This window comes from Rosa rugosa, chromosome 7 (assembly GCF_958449725.1).
Source record: "Rosa rugosa chromosome 7, drRosRugo1.1, whole genome shotgun sequence".
In the NCBI taxonomy this organism is placed as follows: domain Eukaryota; kingdom Viridiplantae; phylum Streptophyta; class Magnoliopsida; order Rosales; family Rosaceae; genus Rosa; species Rosa rugosa.
In genome coordinates, this window is record NC_084826.1 from 15,511,107 (window position 1) to 15,530,435 (window position 19,329).

General features: G+C 37.4%; 1 protein-coding gene and 1 pseudogene across 1 annotated transcript; both read right to left on the minus strand.

The window, feature by feature from the left end:
* Window positions 1-1,944: 1,944 nt before the first annotated feature.
* Window positions 1,945-5,085, minus strand: LOC133722601 (trihelix transcription factor PTL). Its single transcript, XM_062149477.1, has 2 exons — window positions 4,208-5,085; window positions 1,945-3,619 (listed from the first exon to the last, which is right to left on the minus strand). Exons 1-2 carry the CDS (start codon window positions 4,714-4,716, stop codon window positions 2,365-2,367), a joined length of 1,764 nt encoding a protein of 587 aa, XP_062005461.1. The 5' UTR covers window positions 4,717-5,085; the 3' UTR covers window positions 1,945-2,364.
* A 1,068-nt stretch (window positions 5,086-6,153) lies between these two features.
* On the minus strand, window positions 6,154-17,560 carry LOC133722902 (protein BRASSINAZOLE-RESISTANT 1-like; annotated as a pseudogene).
* Window positions 17,561-19,329: the final 1,769 nt, after the last annotated feature.

A 19,329-nucleotide genomic window follows, 5' to 3' on the forward strand; every position in this document is an offset into this window, starting at 1 on the left:
ATGTTGGTTCTGGCAAAACAGTGACAATGACTGAAATGTCCCCTTATTGTTTGGTTCCCTCTGGTGGGAAGCTTCTTTACGCTTTCCTATGCACACTGCCAGGAGCCCAGGACCCCAGGAGTACTACTTCTCTCTGTCAATATATATATATTAGTGTAGCAGTACGAGCAGTCCAGTACTACTTGTATTCTGAATTTATGATATACATGAACGCACCCTGACGTTTTAAGAGAGAGTAAGCTTCAATATGATTGTCATTTACCCAAAAAGAAGAAGATAATCATCTATGATTTGTCCCCACACCAAAAGGCTAAAGAAAAGCAATTTCAAAAGTCCCTTTCTATCTTTTTCTCTTCTCTTCTCTCTCACCATAATCAATGACATGCATACCTCTAATCGATGCAACTGGTTTTCATTTGAATGCAACTGATGGCGAAAGATCGATGCAGAGCTTCCTTGTCTGGGTGAGAAAACTCGAACCTCCAGGCGTTACATTCTTAGTGTAATTAGTGAGTTGGTTAATTATGGGATGAGCTCAGACTATTAACATCCTTAGTGGATATTCTGTATTATACTAGCTAGGTCTATTGGAGCAGGAACAAAAATAACCTGACATTTATCATGAAACTAGAAACTAAAATTGTTTAGTAAATCCAAAACATAACAAGAATAAAACCAAATAATTATTGTTTAAAGCAAAATGAGAAAAGAAACTATTGAAAATGATAACGTGACAAACCTATCAAATTACGGTCGTCATAGAAGACGTTTAACGTGGGTGTTCTAATCCGAGTAGGGTGTGATTATTCTTGGTATATATGCTTATAATTTCTCTCATACTATATGCTAACAATTACCTTTCATAAAAAAAACAAATATGTGTATACACGTGTATGTATATTATATAATATATAATATATATAATACATACATACATACATACATACATACATACATACATTCAATGTGGTGACTCCTTCACTGGTTTAAAGATAATGACATGTTCCTGATGTGTAGTGAAACCTGGTACTTGCATTTATTTTGCTATACTGCACATGGTTGCTTCCCTTGTTGTCAGTTTCATAGCTCCAGAACCATGCCCTGCTTGGAAGCTAGGCAGCTTCCAATGGAGTCAAGCCTCAAAGGGAACCTGCCTTTTCTTTGGTTCCTTTTCTTTTTCCTTAATTTGTTCTCTTGGATGAAGTCAATACATGAAGGCTTCGGCTGAACTTTTTGAAGAAATGTTGCCTCTTGCTTTACTCTTTAATCTTTAGCAAGGTTTCTCAAGCTTTTGGCAACCATTATTGTATGACCATATATATAGATTACAAACTCCCTAATAGCAATTCCAACATTTCTTGGTTTCATATGGGTAAATCTCAAGAACCAAAACTTATCAGGCAAAATATCTACATATTAATTTGATTATTCAAATTCGCTTCATTGATCGTTTTAAGATATAATTTCTTTCCCCCTCGCCTGCCAGGATCTGTACCCTTAATTGGGGTGGTCGACAAAACAAGTTATCTATTAATTTGTTCTTTCCTATGGATGATTGGGGATCGATCATTATCTGTGTGTGTAGTTTATGCTAAATTGTTTGACATATGGTATATCACTATTTCCTACTTGGCTAATAAGTACTCAAAGAAGCTAGAAAGGTTAAGTAGGTAGATTATTAAAGTAACAGAAAGTGCTCAACTATGATTATAAAGCTCTTGCATGTTTACATTCAACCATATAATCATAGTTAAGTACTGTTTAACAAGATGCTGTTTATGCATTAGGAGAAAACTGGTTTTATGTCCCATAATTAATACGATCCATCTTCACAAGAACAAAACACTTTTTTTTTTTTTTTGAAACGAAGAACAAAACACTTATATCGTCCTCCTAATCGCCAATTCCAGAAGGGGCAACAATTATTATTGTGTATCATCCACATCAAAAGCATACTCCTATATTAATTGCAAAAAAGGAGAATGTATACATTAATATCTATTAAAAAAATAGAGAGTTTAAAAGCACAAAATGATACCATTTTCATGCATCAAGAAACTAAAATGTTTGCATAATAATTAAAGGTCGATATATAAAACTTTGAAAATTAAGGTTGGGTTGGAGGATGACAATCCCAACACTTAGCAACACTTCAACCTCGATCTCCCTTCCTCATTAAATAGTACGTAGTACTCCAGAAAGAAAATAAAATGCTTAATTTATTTTCCTCCCTCTAAAATTTAAACATCAAACCTCTCCTATACATATATAAATCCTCAGTTAGCTCCTTGCTTATATAACAAGTCAGCAAAACCACCTTCCAATTACCCTTTACAAGTTGTTGTCATCTTCCTCATCTCTAATTCACTGGTTTTGGCTACCCTTGCTGAGCTTCAACCCGTAGTTCTCCCACAAGTTGTCTCCTTCGCTCATCAAAAATGGAAAACAAGTGTCGTTCACCACTGCAGCATTGCCTACATTTGGATTATTAGAGGGAGAACCATCATTACCTTGTTCATGATTATTCATTTCACAAGTAGCATAGACTCCTCCTTGACTACTATACAATGAGGAATTTGACTCATTGTTCCCAAAGTAACAAGAGCTTGACCTTGAATTGTTCTCCTTCCTCTTCTTACTGAACAACTCTTTGGAACACTTCCTCACATAGTTTATGCTCTCCCATTTCTCCTTGCAGACCATTCCACTCCTTTCATATCCCAAACAACTCATCTTCGCCGCTATCTCCTCCCAAAGTCTTTCCTCCACACACCCACCTCTCTGATTAGTACTAAACCTCGACTCCATGCTTCCTCTCAACTGAATCAATTTGTTAATCTCGCATTCCGGCCATGTCTCTTGCTCACTCACAATATCCTCATGATCATGATCAGGGGTTGAAGAAGAAGTCTTTACTTCATGACTAGTACTACTTCCTGTTAATTTCTGCAATGCATCCATGAGAGCTTTATCCCTTGCTTCAATCCAAGCTCTCTCTTTAGCCCAAAACTGCTGCTCTCGCTCCACCCGGCCCGCCTCTTGTTTTCGCCACTCTTCCTCTCTCAACACCCTCTCCCTTTCTTTCTGCTCAAGCGTGCCCATCAGCTTCTCCAACCACTCCTCTTGCTTCTCCATCATCTTCCTCATTTGCACGTCGATAAACTCCTTTATCTTTACCTTCCATCCCCTCCTCTTCCTCGTCCTCTTCATCTCAAGCACTTCATCGTCCATCGGAGCAATGGCACTGCCGTCGTTGTCCTCCGAGGAAGACGAGTCCTCGAAATCGGAAGAGTTCGAGACGCTTTGAGTGGACTGATAGGTAGTAGCGGTAGTAGTATCTTGATGACTCGGTTGAGCTTGATAACGAAAAGTATTATTATTGTTATTGATATTATTATTACCGACGAAATGGGATTGATCTGGTGGGAGTGATGAGACGGCAATGTTGTTGCTAGTTTCGCCATAGAGAGCTTCAAGCTGCCGAAAGAATCTATAGTGCTTGCCATCTTGTCTTCCGGCCTTCCCTTCCTTTGTCTTCTTGTAATACTTGTATAAGTTTTCGAATTTTTCCCTGCATTTTTTTCCGCTTCTTTGATACCCATGTTCCTCACACATGATCCTGCAAAAAATTTTAAATCAATTAAGTGTCCGATCATCTCAACAAATTAAGGGAACACAGAAATGATAGATTTGACAGTATTTGTAGGCAACCCTAATTGAATTGTGAAGTGAGAAGAGGGCATGTGATTTGATGATGATGCTTAATTTTGGTAATGATGATGCTATGATGAGTCCCATGTGCTTAAAATATGTTTGGTAAGTGTATGATCTATTATGACCATTCAAATTTCAAAAGAAGAACATGTAATCAATGGGTCTCAAAAGGACATTTAATGTCTTGCATAGATCATGTCTTTTCTCATCAGAAAAAAACCAGTCGATAATTGGTACCGAATTGCATCGAAGAAACCACCAATACTTTAAATGATGGCTACACATTTTCAAACACCGAAAACGAGTCAGTGACTCAGTGATACAACTCCTTTTGCATAAACCAGTACTCATCAACAGACGCAACACCTGGATTTTCAACTGCACTTCATAGTCTAGTCATTTTCCAACTCCAAACGAAAATGAGAAGAAGAAGAAGAAGTAGTAGTAGTAGAAAAAAAGTTAGCTATACTGATAATTAGGGATGTACGTTTACCTAGAGACTTCATCCCAGAGCGGCCCTTTTTGATTAGCCTCTTTGAACTTGTAATCGAGTCGTGACCGGATCTCCAGAAGCGTGAGAGTCTCTTGCCTCGGCCACCTCCCGGACCCGCCATCACCGCCGAGACAGCCTCCGCCCTCAGCCTCCAGACCACCGCCGCCACTGAGAGAAGAAGTAGCCGCAACAGTATTATTAGTACAAGCACCACCACCACCACCACAACCACCGGCCGAGTCAGCAGACCGAAACTCATGAATCCCACGTGGCATGATGTCGTGGGCGGTCTGAAGCCGGCCCATCATCATGATTTCGTAGGGATGCTGCTGCTGCTGCTGCTGCTGATGATGATGATGATGATGGGCCGGAGCGAGGAGCTGAGGCCTATGGTGGTGGCTACTGGGGAAGAGCTCCGTCGGAGTCTGTATGGCCGGGAAGTGAGACCTACCAGTTCCGTTCATGAGCTGCCTGAGATCTCCTAAACCATACTGGTCTTCCATTTCCATGGAGATCGAAAGAGAGAAAGTTTGAGAGTACTGAGGTAGTGAGAGAAAGGAGACTGAAATTGAAAAGGGTGTTGTTGTTATAAGAGAGAAAGAGAGAGTGAGAGAGAGAGAGAGATAGAGCGGCAGAGTCGGATCGTGTCGTTCACGAAAAAAAATATCGAATTTAAGCACAGGACAATGGTCCCATATGCCCCTCTCTCTCTCTATCTCTTGGAGTCTTGGTGACTCAGACTGAGTGAGAGAGCTCTGTTTCTCTTGCTCTTTAAAAATGGCTCTCCCTGTGTGCCTTTGTTTTGTATGTCACAGAGAGCTAGCGTGTAATTTGGAGTGTTTGGACAGAGAGATATTAGCAGAGACGGGACCGGAATGAGGTCTACGTAGGTCTTCTTTGGGTTTATATATCACCGACTCCGTGAGTCCAGTAGTAATAGTTGACAGACCCGATCAAACCTCGACACGTGTACAGAGACGGGACTACAGAGGAGCTGTGACCCGCTACTGTTCCTAGGATGGGAGTCGACTTGACCACTGAAACGGGGTGCCGTAGAGAGAAACTGGAAACGGTTGTCGTTTGTGGAGATCGATTTGGGAGAGGTTTTAAGGTGGAAGAAACTTGGAGCAGTGGAAAAGTGAGGGAAGGGCATGAATGAACAGTGGCCACTACCACTTGTGTGAGTTGTGTCTGAATATTTCATCTCGATCTCTGCTTCTTTTTGTAGTTTTTCAGGTGGTGCCTCTTTTACTTGGCTAAAAAGGGGCTTCGGGGGTCTCAGCTTTTGTGCCTCACTAATTAAAGCCCCCATTCTAGGCTTCCACATCTGTTTTATTTTTATTTTTATTTTTTTCGCCCTACCTCATCATTCATATAATTGAGGCTTATTTTGGTTACCATTGCCTAACCTTCATGCACCAACTAATTAGGGAAATTTGTCCAAATGGTACCTGAATTATCTCACCTTATAAACTTCGGTACATCAAATTTCAGAAATGTTAGAACGGTACCTGAGATTCGTATCCCGACCAAATATATGTACCTGGGGCCGTTAGCTCCGTTACGAAGCTTGCCAACTGGCAATTTTTGAAGGGTATTTTTGTCATTTTATGTCTCAATCCTCACTAATCCCAGCCATGTCCTCACTCCACCGATTAACCCATCTTCTCATCTTCTTCCTCCTCAAGCCCACGGCTCGCGGTCAATTCCAACCAGTTTTGAGTCCAAGCCTCCGCTGCCAAACCACTAGCGCCACAGCACCCACCACCCCTAATTCTGTTTCGCCACCCATGTCAAGAAGCAGCAACATCTCTCTCTCTCTCTCTCTCTCTCACACACACACATCTTCTTCAAATTCATAGAATTAGGGATTTGAAATTCGAAGACTTGGATTGGGGATTTCATATTGCTGATGAAGATTTGATACTGAGCTTACTATCTGAGGCTTAACTTCGAGCCTTACCATTGCCAAGTGTGAGCTCTAAATCATCCAATCCCACCTCGTGAATCCTCTACCCAACCCAAGGCTTCACTTGTCCCCCGAGAAATTCAAACTCTGATCCTCTCCCCATCTCCGCCATTCCATTAGCCGGCAAGTTTTGTTGAGTAGTGACGAGTTTCATAAGATTGAAGGTCGGGGAGGTCAACCTTCCGGACAAGGCTGTTGCAAATTTCTGAAAGTTCATCCATTGGCCAGATTCAACAGTCGAAGTATCAGACTCATCACATTCAAAAATGGTGGGAGGAGTATGGAGTTACTGTTGGTGACGAGTTGGACTAGCTGGAGGAGCAGACACCGCGTAAAATGGGTAATTGAAAGAGGCCATGGATTGTTTGGCAATGGAGTCCCAATTGGGAATTGGTTGGCAGTTTCTCGAGTTGGGGGATGAGGGTGGAGGCGTCACGGGCACTATTAGAAATCCGGATAAGAGGAAGAGAAAAAGGTATAGCAGATTGCAGATTGGGAATGAGATTTGATGAATGGTTGGCATAAAAACAACGAGAGGGGCTTGGAAAAGAAGAGGATGAGGGATTGTCTTGGTCGGAAGGAATTGGACTTGGAAGGAAGAAGATAGTGACCCGGCAAGAAAATCCAAAATCAGAGAGAAGACGAGAAGAGAGCAAAGGCTGGGAAACCAAGTGAGCAAGAAGAAGAGTGAAGAAGAAGATAAGAAAGAACAGAGAGAGACGAGGAAAAAATGCTTAGGAAAAAAAATTAATTAAAATACGAAAGGACGAAAGTGCCATTCAAAAATTGCCAGCTGGCAAGCTCCGTAACGGAGCTAACGGCCCCAGGTACATATATTCGGTCGGGATACGAATCTCAGGTACCGTTCTGACATTTCTGAAACTTGATGTACCGAAGTTTATAAGGCGAGATAGTTCAGGTATCATTTGGACCAATTTCCCAACTAATTAAGGAGGAGCTCTATCGATTTGGTGAATGTTGAGGTAAATTCTGACAGAAGTTGTCTATAATGTTTCAGAGTATTGAAGTTTTAAAGCTAGAATTGTTAGATTAGCTTATTCAGTTGAGCAGATTGTAAAAAATTTATAACATAACAGTTTCTGAATCTGGAGTTTCAACTACTTCAAAATACCATAGAATTTTTAAAATTTGGCATTTCAACATTATGCAACCATTATGGTGATGGAGACAAGAAGGACAATATAGTGTTTTGATTGTGGATTGAACATTCCACATGTTATGACTTAGAATAAACATTTATCTATATTTAATTGGTGCACTCTTTGCTAATTGGTGCTTGTTAGAATATATAAATTTTGTGAAGAGTCCTGGTATTATTTCAGGATGTTCTCTTTATGCTTATTGTAATTTGGGGTTCAGGCTCAACGTCCCCCCCCCCCCCCCCCCCCATGTATTCTGCAATTTCATTAATCAAGACTTCCGCACCAACCCATTTCAAAGAAAAAAAAATCAGTTTCTCTCTACTCAACACGTGTTAAATTATGATTTATAATCAAAAAGTGATCATTTACATAGCGTTGAAAACATCTTACTTCACTTTAATCAAACGCGTGCTTTTCTAACACGTATACAAAAAAAAAGAACATAATTTGTTCCTCTCCATTTTTATCATATGGTTTAAATATCATCTTTGTTGTACCACCAAATGTCACGTCCCAAGCAATGAAAATTTACCAATAATGATAGATAATTGTTTAAAATTGAATACCAGATAAACCTTTTTTTATCAATTCTTGTCCTAAATTACTTGCACTAAAAATGTGCGTCCACCTTTTATGCCTTTGTTGATTTCAATTGTTTTTTTTGACGCACCAAGGTTCATGTCCCAAGTGCATGCTCAAGAAGAATGATGTAAAAATAATATTGTACTATATTATTGAATTTGCATGCACTTCATAGTTTATATCTATTGCAAGAGTTCTTATTTGGATAATTAAGACTTGTTTAAAAACATTTTTTTTTTTGAAGAGGAGGAATCCTCTCCATCACTCCATGAGATTAAAGGAAAAAAGAATACAAAGGAGGGGGATAAAAAACCAAAACCTCCCAATTCAAAAAACAAGCATAATGAAATTCTAGCTAGTTAACGAAAACAAAACTGAATAAGACCCAACCTATCATTCTCATAATCTTTCTTTGGCTACACATAATTTTCAGATAGATTGTGTCTTTTGGTTTCGAATTTCTTCACTGGCTTTTGACATGTAAACTTGATAGTTTACTTGAGGAGACATCAAATTAGAGGTGTGATGGCCTAATTTTCCATAAAATTTTAGTTATTGAAAAAATTATGTATGGAGAGGCGTGGATTATATGTTGGACAATTCTTAGGTTCACTTCTTGTATGAATGAACATATTCACCCTCTCTTGCAATTAAGGCATAATAGTTTTATAATTTTCTAATCCGACCATTAATGTTGTATAACATAATACAAAAATTAGCTCTGTAAAAAATCAATTAAATTGAAGACCTTTTAATTATTCATTTCTATGAAATACATGGAAGGTTCATCATAATAGTAGTAAGTGTTGGGCCTAGGAAGCCTTTGGGTTCCTTTTGACAAAGTCAAAAAAAAAGAAAAAAAAAGATATGGACAGTTGGATTATAAATTTATTAAGTAAAAGTATGTTAATCGACAATAGGGGTGAATATGCTCGTTCACCCTAGGGGTGAACTTAAGAATTGTTCTTATATGTTCACATCAATCATATTCCCATTAGTTTAATGATGCGTAATCATGAATTAATAGATGTGGTGCTGTCGTAAATTTGAGAAATTAGAAGGATTTCAACCTCTTCACCTTTTTTTTTTTTTTTTGATCATATCAACAACTAGTCTTTTGTGAGTCGAACTCACAACCTCCCACTTACAAAGAAGAGACTTATGCCACTAGACCAAATGGTACTGGGCAACCTCTTCACCTATTATCAATTAATTTTCGAATGAATGTATAATTTTTTTTTCCATCCATAATTAACTTTTTACATCTATTTTTAGTCCATCATCAAGTGTATACAGTATGTAGTATTGATTCAATGTACAATGTGTTCAACATGGCAGGAAACAAAAAGTAGAATGTGTTGAAAAGTCAATACAGATGAAACTTTAGACATATTAAGGGTAATCTCGATCATAGATACTCTTGTCCATGCATTTGAATATAATTAGATTTGAAATTTCTTTCTAGAACCTTAATAAGAAGTTACTAACATTATGCTTTCATATTCCCAAACTAAATCACATAATTTTACTGGTATTTGCAATCAGAATAGAATTAGAACCAGCTGCAGACTATAAGTATATGTACTGTAAGTTTTATAATTTAAAGATAATATTTCAAACTTGAATGCCAATTCAATATTGCTGAGGGAACATTTTTGGTATTTGAAGAAATTTATTAAATAAAAAAGATAGTACATAGGAGGACATGCAACCAAGACTTCTTAGAAGAAACAATAAAACCAAAAAAGCAACTAAAACACAAGCAAGATTACTACCATATATGCAATAGCTATGGAAAAGACATTTATATAAAATGCAATGAGAGTTATCAAGTTGGGATTTATTTTCAATCCAAGTACCCTACGTTGTCTAAACTAAGACTTTTGGATCTAAATTTAAGAAATTTTTAATAATTTAAAAAGTTTCTATCATGACTTGGAGTATTTGATGTTTCAAATATAGCAACCGTTGCATCCACAAATCAAATTCAAATAAAGAGTCATACAATTTCATATAGCAAGATTTCTAAGGGCACTATCCTTTTCTTTTATTTATTTTTTTTCTTCCAGGGCCGCTCACCCTACCCCCATCCTATCCATTTCTGATGATAATAAAATTTAAATATATAACTTTTACGGTATTAGTTAAGCTAGTTTATAATAAATCATGACTCACTAGGAAGGGATATAAATACGAGTATTGATTTGAAATTAATAATTGAAGAATTGTGCTTCTAAGTATTCCACCTCCCGATCATCATCTCTGTTAATTAAGTCGTAAGTGGAGCCCCCTTAATCTGAGTCCATTGGACCATTATAGGGTGTAATTGTATATGGAGAGGCCATGTGATTACCGCAGTAGATAGCGATGCATGCAGTATTACTGACAATATTTTGTGTACTACATACCTCCTTTATCATTAAATACGCCTACAGTCTTTGTTCTTCTTCTCGTCGCTTTCATTGTTCAGTTTCGCAACCAACTATTTGGTCCCAAGTAATCGCATTTCTAAGAGATGAACAATCATTAAGTCTAGGTAATTAAGGCCAGTATTAGCAATATCGGGGTTATGAGATGTGTGGAATTGTGAGAATTCTAAGTTGATAATATCAGATGTTTGAACCATGGTTGATGTTGGTGAGCTATGTTGATGTTTTCCTAGAGGATTGATTCAATAGCATTATACGGATCCATTGCAAGGCAAGTGAAGGCAATTGTCTATCACTTTGATATAAGATTACTCGGTCCTGCAATTGATGTATTCTTGAATCTTGAAGAGTGATTAAATTTGCCACTAGGGATGAATCTATGGTAGGGCGACAAAAGGCAAACATCCCATTTGAGAGAAACTGCTTCACGATTCATAGTTCTTTTAATATCTCATACAAGTATAGGTGCCAAATGTTCTAAGAACTGTATCAAAAATTTAAAAATGTGGAATTGGGCAAGCAAAATAAGTTGGCATATATGCAAACTTCATCTACGCTAGGAAGTCGCAATTGGGCAAGGGAACTACTTGTTGGCATGTGAGATTCAATTCATCATATAGTTTCATAAATATGGATTATTGGACGGTGCTCGACAGTAGGAGGTTCACGGTCAAAATTGTTACTACTTTTTTTTTTTTTTTTCCCTTCGTTGTTGTTTTAGTCTTCAACTTCGACTATTAATTATGCGATTTAAACTCTAGTAAGTTAAAAAAAATTGTGTTGTAATTCTATTTTTTCGAAACTTTCGTATTCAAATAACATCATCTAGTTTATACCATATTGTAACCAAACAAAGAGTATTTAATATTCTCATATTCTACATAAAGATTTAAAGATTTAACGAATAAAATGTTTAATTACTCGATAATTTATCTATCAAATTATTGATGCTTTTATCGAGAACTAAACATCATTGATGAATTGTCTTAAAGAGAAGCTAAGGTGCGTGAAATTAGAACAAACAAAAGAAGCTGTGGTATACTCCATCTCGACCTAACTAAGATTTCTGAGTGTTTTTGGAAAACTCGTGTAGGGTGGTGGTGATATGCATGACTCAGTACGTCCAGATCGATCGAGATTACGTTAATGAAGGAAATAATTGAAGGAAGGGTATGGGCACGTAGTCTACAGACGAATCTCAGTACTGTTTTCGTGTGTCTGAGTTTTCACAGTGATTCTGAGCCTGAAAAGTGAAAACTTACTGCTCAGAAGACTCAGATCTCTCTGATAGCTTGCTTTTCAAGGAGAGGACCAGCAGAACGTTCCATCCATGCATGCCTGTATAGTAATATATAGTAATACACACACACATTTATAAATGTATGTATATTTATGGGATTACACTTCACGTACTGCACCGCACGTGTGAGCTCTGGAGCATGCATGGCCCATGAACCACGCCGATCAGGTGCTCTGCAGTAACCGAGCCCCTACCCTAGCCGACCCTCTCTCTCTCTCAGTCTCTCTTAACCTCTCCATAGCCTTCGAGAACTGAATGATTGGGTGTGTCTAGACAAAGAAGCTGCGGGCCCAACCCCGGTTTAGCTGGCAATCACGTCGTCTTGATGGACGGACGGGATTGATGGACGGGGATGATGACATTTCAGAGAGAGAGAGAGACAAACATAAAGGGCATGCAGGACTGACTGGACCGACTTTGGGGAGAGCAAAGCAAAGAAAAAGCCATAGCATGGGATTATCCGACTTGTGAGTGCAGGTCTCAGAAAGCAGATGAGCCCCAAAGCACGAAAGTCCTCCAACTTTTCTCTTCCTTCTTTTTCATACCACCACCCTCCTTAATCTTTCTTTTCTGCAGATTTGATTACTCAAATTTCAATCTATAAAACCATTCATGCATGTCAACTACATCACGATACATATTTTCCTTGGCCCTGTAATTCAAAATCTCGAGCTAGATAGCTAGCTAGCTTCAAATTTGAATGGAGAATTGTAGCCCTTTGGTTGTAGGGGAGTCCTAGATTTATAAATGTACCTACGTCACATCAATCATCAGGCTCTGTAGGCCTTAAACTGCTTACTAATTCAGAAAATTAAATTATTTTCAGAAAGATGTCGGCCCTTCTTGTGGTCAATAAAACTGACATCACCGTGCAGCATTGGTTTCAGTAAAATACCATACAATAATTGAAATATTGGGAAAATTCTTGGATACCTTAATGTTTGGCATGCACCTATTTTAGTGAATTTTTTTAGACTATTGAATTAGTAATATATCTAAGAGAAATTTTAAATACACACCCCTAACTACTTAATACACATCTCTTTTATTTTATATTTCAAATTAGATTTTATAAGTAGGTTAAATGACCAAAATAGACATCTATGTATTAGAAGAAAAAAAAAATTGAATCGCGCATTTCTATGTCTCTTTTTCTAAACCTTATACGTTGCAATACATCTTTCTTCTATGCACTTCATCACCTGAATTTCGACTATGGACATGAATTTGAAGACCTCGTTCAACAATCTTCAGTTGAGATATGTATTCTTCATCTTGTATTGAATATAATTCAACGTAATCTCGAGAGCTATTTCATTGAGATCCACCGTCGTTTTGGAGGTGGTAGCCAATAAGTTGTGAGAGTGAGTAGAGTAAGAAAGCAAAGCATTTGGGTTTTTTTTTTCCTATCAGTTTTTAGTTTTCATCTTGCGTAACATATTGAACATGTAGTGCATGAAAGTGTAAATTTTGCAGACTATATTGAAAGTTTAAATTTTGAAGGACTTGCAAATGTTCAAAATTTTATATTTTCAAATTCCAATTGATTGATGTCGTAATGGAGTTGGGATAGGCCAAAATTTCCAGCAAAAAATAGAAGAAAATATGTAAAAGAAAATTATGAAATCTCAATATACTAATATATAATAATCATATTAAATAATAATCTTAATAAAGTCAAATAATATGATATTTCATGGTTTTAGAGATTAAGGGTATTTTAGGTCATTTGGGTGGTGTATCTAGTCTAATATTAGAATGAAAAATTAAATAGGTGGTGTATTGAGTGTGGGGTGTGTATTAAGAAAATAGGGGTGTGTATTTAAAACTCCTCTATATCTAATTGATCAAAATATTTAAAATGAGGTAACCAATTTATTCCTTAACCAAATCATTAATAATTAAATATGAATCTTTTTAAAACTAATTAACTACATCATTAATATTTTTCTTAACCAATTATAATTGAGGTATATTTTGAGTAATTTATTGTGAAAGAAAATAAGTACTTATATGATGGTATTATGTTACCTTGTAGATGTGGAAATTTAATTTTATTCGAGTTCTTATTCCATCTACGACTATATTTACAAGTTTATAAATCAGTTTACAAACGTTACAACGAATCTGTTGTTCTAGTGTTTTTCTGATTGGATCTTCCATCTTTTTGATAAGGAGCCGGCTGCAACTATCGAAGATTGTATTTTGTTATGCTGACAAATTTGGACGGCAAGAAACAACTTAATTTTCAACAATTCTCTTGCTCCCCCAAATAGCATTACTCTCTCTACCGCCTCAATTGGTTCCAACTACAGAAGAAACAATCAGCCTACTGCAAAGACAAGCTCTTCCTCAACTAGGCCTATTCTGTGGAGATCCCCTCCAGTTGGCTTCTTTAAGCTCAACTTTGATGGCTTAGTCCAAGATAGTAACAAAGCTGCAGCGGGCTTTATTATCAGGGATTCCAATGGTAGTCCAATCCTTGCTGGTGCCCGTAAGCTTGGTGTCACTTTGATTCCTGTTGTTGAGGGTTGTTCTCTCAAAGATGGTCTTATTCAAGCGCTTCGTCATAACGTCTCAAGAATTCAAGTTGAGGGTGACTCGCTCCCCATTATCAACTGCATTAATAGAGCTTGCTCCCCTCCTTGGACGATCAGATTCTTGATCTCTGACATACTATGTCTTGCTGCGAAGTTCGATGCCATTTCTTTCTCTCATGTCTTTCGTGAGGCCAACGTTGTTGCGGATGCTATCACCTCGACGGGTCATGCTCTCTCCAATCCCAAAATTTGGCTCAATTCTTTTCTGGTTGCGGCTTCGTCCACCCTTCTTCTAGATACTGTTAACCTTGGTTGTCCAAGGGGCTTCGTGTTGTAATTTCCTTTTCTCTTCGAAAAAAAAATGTTGTTCTAGTGGTAATACTTCATTCGTAGAACAAATAGAGCATGTATCCTCACTGATGTGATATAGTTCTCGATTGTATAACTGGGTTATTTTCTTGTGTAATGCATTTCATTGATAAAAAAATTACATTTATGACGATATATTTTACTATAAATGATGACAAATGATGTAAAAAGTTGTATTAATGTTTTACTTGTGGTCATTACTCTACCTACAGCCGCATTTACAAGCTTCAAAACCAATTTCAAGATGTGACAATGATTGATGTAAAAGCGATAATTTTTGTTCTATTTGTAGTAATTACTCCACCTACAACCAAATTAATAGTTTATGAACAATTTAACAAGCATGACAACAAATTTGTTGTCATAGTGGCAAATCTTTATGTTTTTATCATTAATGAAATGATTACTTCATTAACTGCGCATTTTACCACAACCCACAACAATTGATGTAAAAGCTATAATTTTTGTTCTATTTGTAGTAATTACTCCACATAAACTGATCTACTAGTTTATGGACAATTTAACAAGTGTGAAAACAAATTTGTTGTAAGAGTGGTAAATCTTTATGTTTGTATCATTAATGAAACTATTACTTTAATGACTACCATTTTACCACAACCCACGATAATTTATGTATCAAATGATAAGTTTTATTACATTTGTGGTACTTCATATACGACATCATTTACAAGATTATCAACCATTTTACAACTGCGACAACATGGTGTTGTGAACATGGTAAAATTAACATTTGACCAAAATATTTGTAAGTACTCGGTATTCTAAGGAGGTTCCCCATTTGATAAATATTGTCAAACTATAATATTTACATGTTTAACCACTAAATTACCACAACAACAAGAAGTGTGGTCATAGATTGCAATTTTAGTTCTAATAAGTGTAATTAAATATTTTGACAATATTTGTTACATGTTTCTGAACACTGTTACATATCAAGAAATAATGTGTTGTTAGTATGGTAAATATCATTTTTTAAATGATAATATCAACATTTAAGTGGGTAACATGTTAACCAATTCAACATGTTTCCACTTTATTAACTTATTAGAACTAAAAAATGAAATACTCTCTCAGCTCTAGAGAGAGGAGTAGGCTGCCACTATGGTTTCCTAGAGGTGGTGTCAGAATCTTGGCCAGTGATGGTGGATTTTTCCATCTCTTTGGCAATAGGGGGTAGATGGTGGAGGGGCTCCTTTCCGTCATTGGTTTCGAATAGTTTTTTTGGGTCTTCTTACTCGTAAATAGCTTCATGTTAGTGCGTTGGGTTACATGGCAGAGTGGAGGACGAAGGTCTGTTCTAGGCCAGCGATTTTTGAAAGATAGAGAAGCGGCGACTTTCCTTGGGATGGGGCCTGTAGGTGTTTGGAACGTTGCGGCGTGGAATGCTGGGTGGTGGTTGGTGTTGGATTTTTGCTCTCTGCCAGGCGTTTAGATGTTGACAGCAAACGTCGGATTTTCCAAAGCGAGATTGCTGCGGCAAAGGTTTCAGTAGGCGACAGGGGCGGATCCTCTTGGCCAGCGACTGTTGGATGGGCTAGCTGTCCAAATTGTTGGGTGTCCTTAGTAGGTCCAGTTGGGCTTGGAACCCTTATGGGCCCAGTACAAGGGTTTCCCATTCTTTTGGGCCTCTGATTGGCACATAAGGCAGTTGGGTTGCTTGGTTGGATCATTTTATTATTATTTTTTTATTTTTATGTAAGAATTCCCTCTCTTATGGGGAAGGCATTTGTAGCTTCTCTCTGTGATTTGTCGCCAAAAATATCCGAGATGTCTTGGCCCCTTGATTTTTTAGGATGTTTTAGGGTAGATTATGGCTGAGCTTCATGATCTTTAAAAATGCTGAACTACTTAGATAGTGACTCTTTTTACAGCCCCACCGGGGTGGGTCGTTATATGTTATTTCACTGATCAATACAATGAGTTGACATTTCCCTAAAAAAATAAAAAACTTATTAAAAAAAAAAATATATGACATATATCAAGGTACCGTAGACGACTCTAAAATGGAATATTATACATTCTCTTCTCGATCAACGAATCAACCCTAAAGCTACTTAATTAGCCCCGGGTAATGTATCGGAGCAAAAATAAAAATAAAAGTTCCCTAGTAATGAAGTTGAAGAGCACAAGTAGTGTCTTGCAATTCAAAGAAAAATACAAATGGAGAATCGGAACTTTGGAGCATAAAGAAATTTCAATTCTCTTTTTGACATTTTTTTTGTATATGTCCAAAGAAATTTCAATTATAATAAATTGTAATTATAAATTTACTGCTATCACAATATCCACTAAGGGATTATAATCGACTTCGGCATTGACAAACTAAAATTAAACATTCTCACTTGAAATAAAAAAGACTAACATTTTTTTTTTGAGTTGAAAATGTCACACTTTTATAAATTTCAGCAAGTAGTACAATAACGGCTTGCTCATAGGGCCGATGAAGAAGCCATTACATAGAGCATACTACACTAGCACACCCCTCACACAAGCATACTACTCAGCACACCCCTAGCACACCCACCTTTTTTGATTAAGCGCAAAATCAAGAGAACACAGTTGCCCCAAGAACAAATAAAAATAACCAAGAAGCAACATATCCCTTGTCTATCTCTTCCACTCAATAAAAGAAAAAAAACTTAACATCCTTTTGTAAAAAAGAATGCAAGCCCAAAACTAAACCAAAAATTAAACAATGAGGAACCAAAAAGGCCCAAAACCACCCCCTAGAAAGGCCCAAACCCCAATCTGGGGCCCAAGAACCACAACCTAGGAGAACCCTAGCAAACAAGACGAATGTAGCCCCTGCCATGCAGCCAAGCTCAGCCCCTGCAACGCCATCACCACCAGTCTCGCCTCCGTCGCCAATACCAGCAGCACTTTTGTCTATATAACCGGCAATAGTAATGCCACCGCAAAACCAGACCCTACCTTGGTCATCTTCCACAGCAGCACCTCTCCCACCAGTACTCGACACCATCAAAACCCCATGCAGAACCTGATCCCAGCCCTCAGCGTCGAAAGCCTATCGGAACATCAACCCGATGCAATCACTACCACCATCCATAGGTTGAATATCGAGTCCATCACTCGTATCCATCCTCAACAGAGAGCCCGCATCACTATCATACTGATCCCTCCTCAGATCGGTCCTAGAAACACTATCACCATAGCAAGCGCCGGTGACGAGAAAAATGAGGCAGCAACCTAGTAGCAAGGAGCCCCGTCGAATAGTCCCGCCGGCACCACCAAGAATTAGACTAGAGAAAGGCAAAAGGACACCCGTCGTAGTCAATAACACAAGACCACCACCACCCAAAGATAGCCGTCGTCGAGAAACCTCCCTTGCGGGAGTCAGAGAAGAGAGCATTTTTTTTTTCTAAACAGAGAGGTACTGCTCTTATAAAAAAAAATAGACTAACATGTCAATGGATCTAACAGAGGAGATAAAATTGAATAACCGATCGGGTCAAATTGACCTGAACCAAGATAAGTTTGGGAGCCTCCACCTGATCACATAATTAATCACGCGCGAAAATTAGTAGTTGCAAATAAAACATACAACAAGAAGAACATAGAGATAGAACCGTAGAAGTGAAGGGATAAGAAGAAACTACTTGATCAATACACATCATCATCACATTACATCACCATTAAAATCTTTAATTATCGCCTTTTATTTGTAATGTGTTTAGTTGAGTAAAATCCTCATATGGTACCTGACTTATCACGAAATGTACTTTTTGATACTTACAAATTTGTAGGGAGTCTGGTAGTACATGTACTACCCCTCTGTTAGCCTCTTTAGTATTTCCATCAATTATACCGTTACAGCAGAGGTAAAATAGTAAAATACTTATTATTTTTTTACAAAATTTTTATTAAATAAATTAAATTAAAGTAATCTAAGTTGTAAAAACAAAAGGTTTGATGGATATCTATTTTACCAACCGCCTCTATTGATTAATCATTCATTTAAAAAAAATCTCATTAATGGACCCAAATTCATATATATATATATATATATATATATATATATATATATATATATATATTACTATTTTCATGAAAAATAAAAAAATATTTTCACGAAAAAGAACCAAACACAAATAGAGGTACTGAAATGAATTGCCCCGAGAATATGACGAATAAAATTTGGTATTATTTTTAGGACTGAAGTCAGTTTACTCCCTCAAACTTTAGGGCAAACATCAGTTTGGTCCCTGATCTTTTTTTTTAATCATGATCGTCCCTGTACTTTTAGTTTCCATCACCCGTGTCCAAATTTCAAAATTAGCTACAATCATGACATCACAAGTTAACTTGGCACCGACAGCATGGTCCACAAGAAGAGAAAAACGGATATTTCAGAATAAAAAGATTTTAAAATAAAACCCGCAGATTGTGCAAGTGAGAAGAGAGAGAGCGCGTTTCAATTTCCAATTCAATTCAGTCCATACACCCTAGGTCTGGGCAAGCTGAACTTGGCCGGAAAAATGAACCTGAAATACAATGCCATTTGCAAGCCGTCGAAGCTGCATTTGCTAATCGATCACATCTAGAAGCTTCTCGCGAAAATAGAGGATCTCTACCTCTTGATGGACCTAGAAGACTTTTCAGGCTCAAGAACCAGTTAAAGATGAAAATGGTCGACGATAAGGAGTCATTTTTGTTCAGATTGAAGGGACTTGTAGAGATGACCGAGCTTTGCAAGGACTTGAAGCATAATGTTTCGAATGTGCTCGGAGT

Coding starts and splice junctions, on each gene's coding strand:
- LOC133722601 (XM_062149477.1), bottom strand. CDS start 4,716: ATGGAAATGGAAGACCAGTATGGTTTAGGAGATCTCAGGCAGCTCATG. Junction 3,620..4,207: donor CTCTGGGATGAAGTCTCTAG/GTAAACGTACAT, acceptor AATTTTTTGCAG/GATCATGTGTGAGGAACATG.